At 45.4% G+C, this 12,366-nt stretch overlaps 1 protein-coding gene across 3 annotated transcripts in view; it reads right to left on the bottom strand.

Moving 5' to 3' along the window:
- The window catches only part of LOC105010721 (inositol polyphosphate-5-phosphatase A), a 144,371-nt gene that overhangs the window by 14,582 nt on the left and 117,423 nt on the right, over positions 1–12,366 (bottom strand). For all 3 annotated transcript variants that reach the window (XM_010870259.5, XM_010870260.5, XM_034292669.1), the window contains exons 10-12: positions 7,610–7,705; positions 7,046–7,120; positions 1,378–1,451 (exon numbers count right to left, since the gene is read on the bottom strand). In XM_010870259.5, coding sequence (XP_010868561.1) covers positions 1,378–1,451; positions 7,046–7,120; positions 7,610–7,705 — 245 coding nt within the window. The remainder of the gene's footprint in view (positions 1–1,377; positions 1,452–7,045; positions 7,121–7,609; positions 7,706–12,366) is intronic.

The following is a 12,366-nucleotide window of genomic DNA, read 5'->3' as shown; positions in this document are numbered from 1 at the left end:
GGTCCGATGGGGGTGGGGAGGGGGTTGGCTGAGCGTGTGTTTGGTGCACGTCTGTCTGTGTGATTCGGTTGAATGGGGGGGGGGGGTTGTTTAACTTTAACTAGGCTACTTTTACTCATTTACAGCTGACAATGACAGGGCTGGTAGCTGTTTTAAATTCACACGCAACGCACAGGTTTCATCAATTCGACAAATCACGTTTCGGAGTGGCTGAAACACGACCAGGGCGTTTCGCGGCAGACGGCACGGACGATGACGGTGATTCAGCATTCCATTATTGACAGACCGGCGCAAAAGTCAGCGTAAAAGGACAATAAATCCTGCCGTAACTTATGCAAAGTGATGTAAATGGGGTCCTTGATTAAGACACAGAGTGGTTTAAAAAAATGTAGCTAGCCAGGACCTTGACAGACTTGTGCGTTCCCCTCCGCCCTGCTTGCTGCCCGTCACCAGAGCAGTTTATCAAGTAATTATTGTTTGATTACAGCGTTTCATTATCTGCACTGATTGAGTTGCAACTGACGGCGAAAAGGTCAAGCAGCGTTATCGCGCCTGGAGCCAAAACATATTTCCACACGGCCAGCATATTTGCCCTCTCTTTTACTCTGAAAGGGCTAATTGCCGATGCATTTGTTTGAGGAAGAAGAGCAGAGCAGAACCCCCCCTCCCGTCACCCAGCCCCAGAGTCCCCTAACTCCCACCGCCGTGGAATATCAATGCCGTCTGCCATACAGACACACACACGTGCACGCACATTAACACACATGCACCCAGGGGAGCAATTTAGAAGCACATCCAATCATACTAAACAATTGATAACCACTGAATATATATTTGGCACAAACAAAGCCGTTGGAGCTGAGAGGATTGATTGAGTCATGTTAATGCCCCGGACCATAAATGGACTGAAAGATCACCGTGATTTACTCTGCTCTTCAGGGATGTGGCACAGCTGTACCGCGGTAAGTAGCAAGCCCTGTTTCTTCTCATATCGCAATCTTACCAAGGAACGGAATGGATCGTTCGCTGTTTTAAAGTTGTCTTCTTCACTGGTGATTTTGGGCCCAAAACCTTAAGGTGGACCACCTCTTTAAAAGCCGCTATTATTCGGTATTAAGCTGTACAAAGTGTTCAAACATTCTAATCCACTTCATCCCCCTTAACTAAAAGGAGTTAGTGAAAACATGTTTATGTTGCACATCCACCGAAAGCAGCAGGAGTGGAAGGAACCCCCCCCCCTCCCACAGTCTCCACATTCGGTTCTCAGGGGAAAAGGGAAATTAAAGGTTGAAGATCCTGACAGTTTCTGTCCACCTTGCAGAGGCACGGTTCACATAGACACGGATTCAGAAGGGAACATAGAAACGGTTTCCATACCTTGGAGGAAAGGAGATCTCCAGCTCGTGCAGCCGTTCCTTGAAACAGGACAGCTCACTGTCAAACTGTAAAAACTGGGACGAGAGAGAAGAGAGAGAGAGACAATGGAGACAGCCGTGAATAAAGGGTTCATGTTTTTATTACAGCTAGTAATATCCATGAAGTCAGTCCCCACTGAGTGACAGACTGTCGTAGAGTGAGGGCGTCATGGAGCAGCCTGGTAACCCGTGTGGTGTCTGTAGACCACAAGGAAAGTTATACCACCAAGGCCAGCATGTGAGGACCACTGACCGACATTGCAGCATGTGGCTCTGGCCTGGCTTTTAGAGAGCGGCCCCTGTCCTGTCCTACTGCAGCCGACCCACCCACACCGCCCCCCCGCATGCCCGCCCCCGGTCTGATGTCGCTCTGCCCTGATAGTGGATCTGAAACAGTCTTCATCAATCATGTACCCGCTCGCAGCTGCCATCCCCTCACGCCAAGCAAGCACAGCCGCAGAGTTGCACCCGCCCCCCAATCCGCCCCACCCTCCTCCCCACCCCCCCAATCCCATAAATCATTAGTGAGAAGCGCAATTAGCAGCTTCTTGTACACATTAATTATCTGGGAGATGAGCAGGTAGCACGGGCATCTGCATGGTTGGTTCCCTGAGCGACGGACAGATCTCCGGGCAACCCCGCAGGACGTCCACCCCCCCGCCCTTTCCTGGAGTGACAGGCAGCTACCGGGAACGTAGCATGTTTGTTCTGAGGTAAATGGACGCTGTCTACACAGATCGGATAGAGTCTGACGAGGTCCTCTACACCAACCCACTGCCTGTTCGACGCCATCACTATAAATGGTACCGATAACATGACGATGCTGTATTGGGACACGTACTAGAGGGCCCCCTAGCACCCCCCCCCCACCCATGAGGTAAACCGATGGCGATCCAGCTGAACAGAGGTCATGCAGAGCCGTCGATCTACATTCCTCGACCAACGCTCGTTCAAAGCGTCAACGCCCTAACATCCGTGGGATACGCTTCCACGGTATATCTGGAGTTTTTGCAGCTAGGCGTGAGCTAGTGCATTGTGGGTAAGTGCTGGACGCCTACCCCTGATCGTACGCCTGCGTAAGGATTTGTGTGTCTGTGACTGCATGCGCGCGTGTCTGTCTCAGTGGTTTGGAACAGCGGCCATTACTTTCTACCCAGAGTCCCGAGGGGTTCAGGAGGGCAGATGTGCCGCATCCATCAAACTCACAGAGGCAGGGTCGCAGGAGAGCTCCCGCACTGCGAATGAGGAATGGAGCCCAGAGGATGAGCCACACGCTTCACTGTGCACCTCCGCCATCCTCCCAATGACACGCTCCCAGCAGGAGATGTGTGTGTGTTTGTGTAGTCAGGTCTTGTGTGGAAGAGTGTGCTCCGATGTTGGTGTCTCTGTCTTCTGACACCAATTGCTGAATGTGGAACCTTTATAGAGGTCAAAGCTTTGTCAGCCCTGTGTGTGTCCTTCTGTTCCTTATGTCTCTTATTTCTCAATAGAGTCCTTCTGTGTGTGTGTGTGCGCATGTATGTGTGTGTATGTATGTGTGCGTGCCTTATGTCTCCATTTTTGTTATTCCTATGTTATACAATGTAGTCCAAAAGTATTTGGACAGTAACAAGTTGTGTTGTTTTGGCTCTGTACTCCAGCACATTAAATGTGACATGAAACAAGTGCAGACTGTCAGATTTAATTTGAGGGCATTTACATCCGGTGGGGGAATGAGATCTTTTTATACATAGCCCCCCCTTTTAGTGGTCCAAAAGTATTTTAACACATTTTATTATCATAAATTGGTCATATCTAATACTTAGTTACAAATACTTTGCATTCGATTACTGCCTCAAATCAGTGACCCATAGACATCACAAGATGCTAGGTGTCTTCCCTGGTGATGCTCCGCCAGGCCTGTACTGTAGCCATCTTCAGTTCCTGTCATTTTGGCCATCAGTTCTGTCTTCAGTAAGTCAAATGCATATTTGGATTCAGGTCGGGTTATTGACCTGCTGCAAGGTGATGAGAGTGTCGTGGCATTTGGCAGATAAGATGTTTCCATTCACTTCAGAATTCCTCCTGCCGTCAGCGATTACATCATCAATGAAGACAAGTGAGCCAGTTTCAGTGACAGCCATGCATACCTAAAACATAACACCCATCTACCTTATTCACAGATACGGTGGTATCCCATTTATTTCTCTCTCCACACTTTCCTCTTGCCATCGCTCTGGAACATGCTAATATTTGTATCATCTTTTCAAAGAAAAGTGTTCCTGATTTGTTCACGAGTTCCTCTTCATTATGGTAAGCATTCTTTGGTCATCTACAGTAGAGGTCTTCATTGGTCTGCCAGGTCATTAGCAATTGCTAAGCTGCTAGTGCTTTCTTCTTCTTAATGTACCAAACAATTGATTGGGGCACGCCTCGTTTTTGGCCAATTGTCTGATTTATTCTGAGTAATCTACCTTATGATGGTCAGCTTAACTTGCACTCTTCATGTTGTCAGACACCAAATGCAAAACCTTGAATCTAGACATTGACAGCTCTCTTGTTCATGCACTAATGATGCAAACAAACACACCTGCTTAATAAGAGACAGCTGTGAAGCCAATAGTCCAAATACATTCGGTACCCTTAAATGGGGGTGAAAGAAAAAACATGCTGTTAATTTGAAATGGATCATCCAATACGGATGAAAATACCCTCAAATTAAAATGGACAGTCTGGCACTGTATCATTTCAAATCCAGTGCTGGAGTAGAGCCGAAACAACGAAAGGCGTATCACCTTCCAAATACTTAAACTGCACAATAATTGAGTCCCTTCCATGTGTGCGTGTGGACAGGTGTGTTTGTCTCTGTGGAACTAGTGTATCGGAGATGAAAAGTGACACCTTTAAAAGGCAGCAGATGAGCGGTGTTGGCGGGTGATGAAGCGCACAGTGTGTTCCCGCCACGTGTGTGTTTTTGTGTGTGTGCGTGCTAAGCCTCTAAGTGAATGTTGAGTAATTCATTAAGGTTGACTGGAAAACCCAAGGGCTGAAATTTCACACTACATTTCATCCCAGGTCAATTAAGCATAATGATTTGCTGGTCTGGTAGGTCAGCAGTAAAAAAATACAAATAAAAAAATAAAGATTTCCTGCTTATATTGGTTCAAGGTCTCGTTGCATTATAAAGCCGTCTGAGTAGTTTGTCAGCATGAAATGACCTTGGAGTTGTTGGAGAGGGCTAGCCAATATGGCTTGCAGAATATCGTAGACAAGGAGGAAGATGAGGAAATGTGCCGGAAAAAATATTTCTTACTTCGCCTGAATGAGCAACGAACACCTAAATCAGACGAGCTGTGATTGTTAAAAGAAGGAGAAATTGCAGGGGGCAGAGGGAACAGGAGATCACTGGGCTGACTGTCCCTCTAACCCGGCCAGTGGTTGTCCGAGACCATAATTGTGCTTTGATTTACGCTGCGTCAAACCATCCCTCTGACAACACCTGCTGCCATTAAAAGCCATCAATAAACGCAGAGGTGAAAGGTCATTTAATTTTATTTTTACGCCACACACTTGGCTTTCATTGCGGGAGCCATATTTTTTCTTCGTTTTATGAGATCTTCATTATTTGGTGTGGAAACGATAAAGTGGCATTGACAGGGAATGGCCAAGTGGCTTCAGAGGTTCAGCCCAAACAAACAGAGGACCATAGCTTGACGCTACAGGACCAATTCTTCTCGTCGTAGACGAAGCTGTACGAAGTCCACAGCTCAAAACAAACCAGTCAATTAATCCACTTAAAAATTCCCACCAAAATGTTTTATACACATAAACCATGTATGTTATTCTGTATCAACTGTCAAAACACTAACACTAAACGGTCTTATATAAAAATTTATTTGAGATACGATGTAGATAATCTATATGCTAGACGCCGTGACTGAGATGATCAATACTAGTAAAAGTACAATGAGCCTCTTTGTGCTGCGAGGTACTCAGGTATAGGAGACACCATTGGAGACCATTGTACTTGGCCCTCCGTGTTTATATTCCCAACTAAGGTCACATTTTATTTAGCATGCTGCTGTACAACCACTTAAGACCACTGACAGGTAAAATATGAAAGAAGTTTAGCCCGGGAAGATGAACGTACAGTTTTCTTTTTACCAATATATTTCTCTGGTGGATCCGGAAAAGTCCTGCGGGTTGAGTGATGCCGCGAGTATGCTGAGAGCATGACAAGGAGGAGCGGCCCTGACAGAAAAGTTCATCACCCCCCCCCCCCACACACACAAACACACACACAGCCTCCCAGTCGTCTGCCCACACCACACTGATAAAGCTGTGATAAAGAGATACTGAAACAAAATCAATGACGGAGGGGTGGCAGATAGAAGATGGGCGGTGGATGGATGGGAAGCAGAGTCACGTGGCTGCAGAGGATCCTGCTACCCCCGGCCCACCCAGCACACCCCCGCCCCTCCATCGAGGAGCAGGCCCCTGTGGCCCTCGACGCCGCGGAAAATGTAATCTTCCCAAATACTCATCAGCGCTCTCCATCGTCCCGGCCTGACAGCGGCGGGGATAATTAATTATACAATTTCGATGGGAATATCGACTAAACAAACCTATTAATCATAGCAAAAGTCAATAGGCATGGACACATTCAATCATGTCCCGGCCAATGATTACTCCTCTCAAAATACAATAATTATTTTCGAGAGCTGCCTCGAATTAAATTTCTGTCAAGCCGGTACAAGTCTAGTAGTTGATGAAGGATGCAATGGATTTTTTTCTCTCCATCCCTCTCAGGAGAGGTGCGGGCTGGGGGACATTTATCCTATTGGAAAGGTAGTTTGTTTTATAAGGATCATAACAGGGTGTGTTTAACTAGACCATGACCATCAGATTATCTCTGATGCCCCATTACGCCATTTATCTTGCCGAGCACCGCGAGGTTGGGGGTGGGGGGGGAGGGTCTGCTTGGACACAAACACACGGCCAACACAGACACTCAGCCAACATAGACACTCAGCACTGTGTGCGGCACGCTGGGGGACAGGAAGACGATTATTGTCTGTTACAAAGATATGGTCTTCGGGAGGTTTGAGGCATGTGCAGGGAGACTGACACGTGTTCACCGGCATGAACGTGCCCCTGCCCGGGGTTCACCTGTGTTCTAGCGGTGGGGTCGGGATCAAAATCATCTGGGCTGCATTCATTAGGCACACGATGGAAAATCGCTTGGGGAGAACACCCCCTTGTTAAAGAGGACAACAGTCATAGTATATTCACAATCACTTCCAGAGGCCTTCACAAGGTGTTTGACCTCAGTGAGGATGATGATGATGCTTGATGTGTTCCCGTGAGGTAGAAAGGTGTGAGGACATACATCAGACCAACAGCATGGGTCATCTTTCTAAACTCAAAATGTCAAGCCGAGAGTGGTATTCATTAAACCCAGGTAAAAAAAAATATCAAAACCTCAAATCACATTTTCACAGCTGCACCAGATCAATGTCTTTTATCATGGTGAATTTTGGCCTCACTCTAATGATGACGTGTAAATAACGGGCATTGCTCTTACTTCAAATAAAGCTCCCGACTGAATGAACAAACCCTCCCAAAGTTACCAGAGGAAACAGGCGACTCACCAGGGTCCCATTGTTTTCCCGGAAAACGTCCTGGTTGATATAATTAAAAAGCTTCTTTTCAATCTCAAGTACAACCTAAAAGGGGGCAGAGGAGGGGGGGGGGTAGAGCAGTGAGCTGATTAATAGCGATACTCATCTGAACCAGCACTTTATAATTAGAGCTTTAATTAATTTAATGAAGGGTAATGTGCTGTGGTGTTGGAAGCGGCATACAGCCTGTCTGGAAGTGCTCAGCACCGTAAATGCCATTTGTACACTCATGCCTCATGTTCCACCGGGCCAAAGCCAAGTCTGGCTGTACCAATCTGGCTTTATTCCACATACACCTTAGCTACTGGGGGGCGAGTGGTAAAGGCAGAGTGAATGTAAAATATCAGAGCGAATTGGGGCAGTGGTATAGTGAGTCAAGGTCCTACAATGGCTAGGAGACAATGGGAAAGTTTGTTTAGAAGAGACTACAGGCATATTACAAGGAATGCTGAGGTAAAGTACGGAGTGTTATATTTCAATGTCACATATTGCGCGTCAATCTTACTACGAACCAAGTTAAATACTGTGGCGTACCTTGCGATCATTCTCAGACTCTCGGAATATGAGCTTGTCAACACAGTTGGTGTCTCCTGCTCTGACCGTCTGCATGGTGGCGGTGGAGCACAGACTCTGTAGGAGGAAGGCGGAGAGGGACTGTTAATAGCGGGATTCTCTCTGACTTGTAGATGGAGGTGAGGCTTTGATGAAACAGATGTACGTTGTCAAAGGGTAACAATCAATCAACGTACAGCAACAGAAGATGACAGAACACACACACACACACAAAGCTATACAGTAACCCATTTCTAACAGACATTCTACATTCTGGAGACATTCTACATAATGACCAAAGAAAGCATATACACCAATATAAATCAGACTTTTGTTTCAACCAAAAAGCAGCATCATACAGTCCAGCCTGCCTCTTTATTCGCTGCTAAGTATTGACCCCAGAGGACCGTGTGCATGGTTAAATTCCCCTTTGTGGACTCTTTTAACAATTAGTTAAACATTCGACCATCTGTGTTTGAAGACAGTTGAATGAGGTAATCCCTCAGCCAGTGGTTCCCATACCACACTGCAGGGACGGCGGCCTGATTGAAATTCAAAGCACAGATTAGTTAATCAGGTCAAGCCAATATAACGGCCAGAAAAGAGGGGCCTTTAGAGAGAAATGTCACAAATCAGTCCTGCTTGCCTGAAACGGCACCCCAGATAAGAACAAGCGCCCAGCAGTAAGTGAAAGAGGAACACATCCTCACCCAGCCCCCCCACCCCAAAGCTGGTTTCAAAAGCCCTAACAAATCGCTCCATCTTTCACTCATTTAGGCTCTCCAAATGCAGGGTCAATATGGTCCCTTGCCATCCAAATGCTAATGCGCTTAAGTGCGCTTAAGCAGCTTTGTGCAATGAATAGGCCAAAGAAGGAGCTGGAGAAGGGCAAGTCAGAGATACTTTTCCTGTCAAAAAGTCATTGTACCCACACCAGCAAGAGATCATCCACAAAATTAAATGTTTCTCGTCCACGTCTGATTATTACAAAGGACGTACCAAAACTGCAGACTTGCTGTTCTTTACAATTTACATGTTTATGTAGATTTTACAACACAATGAAATCGAGCAAATCAGAAAACAAACATCAGGATGTTGGAGTGAAGAGAGAACATTTAAAACATTTAGAAGTTATTTTATTTGAATTAGCCTTTTAAGTGAGTGACTTGGTTGCAATTTTGGGCCCTCTTCACAAACCAAGCCCTTCTGTCAGCTTTGCAAATCCAGGACTCAGCCAAGCAGAAATCCCTTGGCACTTTACGAGCCAGCAGCGCTGCCAGAAACCCACCCAGCTTATTGGAAAAAAGAAACATTGATATTTAAAGGACAAAAATGGCTTCTCCATTCATGTTCAAATTATTTCTCTAATCCAATGAGCTTTTCACTTGATCAAGAAAGCGGTTGTATAAGACCAATGGTTAGTGTTGCTCAATAGACATTAATTAGTCAAAAGCACACCTGTGCAAATGAGCACTCAGTTATTTGTTTATTTCTTACAGGAGCACAGTGACAATGATATTTCAGGGAAAACACTGGCGTGCAATGTTATAGCTTTACGGTGTCACAACATTCACCAACTGTTTGACTCTGTATCAAAAGTTCAAACAAGCAAATACCAGCGATAGGGCAGTGAGGAAATTGTTTCACTTGGTTCATACTGTATTTAAGTGAATCAAAACTATTTCATACATCTGAGTCAAACTAAGCAATTTTAGGTAAAACCACTCAATCTAAGCGGAATCATTTTCGAGAATCTACTTAGTTTTTCAGAATAGCGCACCTACAGTATGAATACGCCAAAATATGCAGTAAGAAACAGCTTGAATGATGCCCTCCAGTTGGTCTTCTGTAGATTCAGCAGTATGCTGGAGGTCTGTCCTCACCGTAACCAGGCCCGACGTGTGATTGATTGATTCATTCATGTGTTCATTGACTATGACTAATCAGTGTGTTGTGGGAGTCCGCAGCGGCTGATTGCACGCCATTGATCAGCGGTGCTCTCCCGTCCTTCGGTGATGCTTCGGCAAAAACAACCTCCCCCTCTCCCTCCAACACCATCCCCCCATTTCTTCGCTTTGGGCCCATCAACCCAGTAGCGCTCTGGCCCATGCAGGAACCTTTGTCATGAGATGCCCTGGTTGTGAAAAAGGCAGGCTAAATGAGAACCAACATGCAACTGTTTAAGTCATTCAAAATCACAGAAGGGCAAGACTGACAGAAGAGCCCAGGTGCTCTCTCAGATACAAAAATAAATAAATAGCAAAAAAGTATTAAAGAAAAAGACAGATGTAGCCACACGTTAACTTGAGCTTGTGAATAATGGATCTGGCAGTAGGCACCCTGGGTAATGTGACTACTGGGGTTGAGGGGCATAGGAGGCGGGGGGAGGCTCCTGAACAGAGTGCTCTCTTCAAGTAGGGCTGGTGACTGGGCTGATCAAAGCTGTTGCATCTTTTAAATACATTACTTCTAAACATGCTCTCATTGACCCCTGCAAATGATATTAACATAACTAACTTGTTTCAGTTGAGCAACTGGCTTTTTATTTGATACATGAGGATCACTGTGGGACGAAAAAAAGTAAAAGGGCAAGACAACTGTCAGGGATGAGAATTTTGGGAGGAAAGCAAGCAGGCTATGTACAGTTGCGTGGTGGGATGTCTTCACTCCTTTGGAAGACGCATCCAAAGAGGGTCCCAGAAAAAGCTTTGCATGGAGACACGGGACCCAGTGTTTGTCAAGGGTTTAGATGAGAGGTTTCCTCCGTGCATCACTGGAAGAGGGCACTTGCTTTGCACTTCAATGGAGTAATCTCCTCAGTGTCCGAGAAGGAAGCGGGCTGTGAAAAGACCTCTCTATTTAAGTTGCCATCTTAAAAGACGAGGTTAAAGCAATCTGTCTCACTTCAAAGTACAGGCATGGAGGCACAGGTCCAAAAACAGATGGTGGAGCTCTGCTGTCCTCAACACAAACCCGACACAACTGACAAAACCACACCCGAACTCCCCGGTCATTCAACCCCGGCCACAACCAGCGTACCGATCCTAAACAGGAAAGAAGGTACTGCACGGTCAAGCTGGCATCCCCCTCCGGCCCCAACAGAAAGTCAATGTAACCCCTTCCATACAACGTGTACACATTGATGTGAAAGCCATATGGCAGTGTTTAAAAAACCTTGTCTTGACCCAAACACATTCACTGATCTACTGCAGTACGACCTCATATTCAGTTGATCAGAAAATCAGCAAGCCCTTTATTAAATATAGTTCTAGCTCTGAAACATCAGTTATGATGACCAGTTGGGGTTACTGAGGGATGATTGGGGAACACTACCATATGGTTCTAGCTCATTCTAGATAACATTTTATCCTAACAAAAATATGTGGGATATAATCACAGAAGTGCATACACTGTATTAACTATTAATTTCCCAGCCTATCATCCCCATTTACCTTGTTGGCTCAGTAAAACACACACACACATATATAAATACACACATATCTATATCTATATATATACACACATATATACACATATATACATACACATATATACATATATACACACACACACACACACACACATATACACATATACATATATATACATATACACATATACATATACATATACATATATATACATATACATATACATATATATATACACAAACCCACACACATACACTCACCTAATGGATTATTAGGAACACCATACTAATACTGTGTTTGACCCCCTTTTGCCTTCAGAACTGCCTTAATTCTATGTGGCATTGATTCAACAAGGTGCTGAAAGCATTCTTTAGAAATGTTGGCCCATACTGATAGGATAGCATCTTGCAGTTGATGGAGATTTGTGGGATGCACATCCAGGGCACGAAGCTCCCGTTCCACCACATCCCAAAGATGCTCTATTGGGTTGAGATCTGGTGACTGTGGGGGCCATTTCAGTACAGTGAACTCATTGTCATGTCAAGAAACCAATTTGAAATGAATCGAGCTTTGTGACATGGTGCATTATCCTGCTGGAAGTAGCCATCAGAGAATGGGTACATGGTGGTCATAAAGGGATGGACATGGTCAGAAACAATGCTCAGGTAGGCCGTGGCATTTAAACGATGCCCAATTGGCACTAAGGGGCCTAAAGTGTGCCAAGAAAACATCCCCCACACCATTACACCACCACCACCAGCCTGCACAGTGGTAACAAGGCATGATGGATCCATGTTCTCCTTCTGTTTACGCCAAATTCTAACTCTACCATCTGAATGTCTCAACAGAAATCGAGACTCATCAGACCAGGCAACATTCTTCCAGTCTTCAACTGTCCAATTTTGGTGAGCTCGTGCAAATTGTAGCCTCTTTTGCCTATTTGTAGTGGAGATGAGTGGTACGCGGTGGGGTCTTCTGCTGTTGTAGCCCATCCACCTCAAGGTTGTGCGTGTTGTGGCTTCACAAATGTTTTGCTGCATACCTCAGTTGTAACGAGTGGTTATTTCAGTCAAAGTTGCTCTTCTATCAGCTTGAATCAGTCGGCCCATTCTCTTCTGACCTCTAGCATCAACAAGGCATTTTCGCCCACAGGACTGCTGCATACTGGATGTTTTTCCCTTTTCACACCATTCTTTGTAAAACCTAGAAATGGTTGTGCGTGAAAATCCAAGTAACTGAGCAGATTGTGAAATACTCAGACCGGACCGTCTGGCACCAACAACCATGCCACGCTCAAAATTGCTTAAG

The sequence above is a fragment of the Esox lucius genome, chromosome 6 (genome assembly GCF_011004845.1).
Source record: "Esox lucius isolate fEsoLuc1 chromosome 6, fEsoLuc1.pri, whole genome shotgun sequence".
NCBI classification, from domain to species: Eukaryota; Metazoa; Chordata; class Actinopteri; order Esociformes; family Esocidae; genus Esox; species Esox lucius.
The sequence above is the reverse complement of the archived record's forward strand: the minus strand, read 5'-3'. Positions and strand labels throughout refer to the sequence as shown.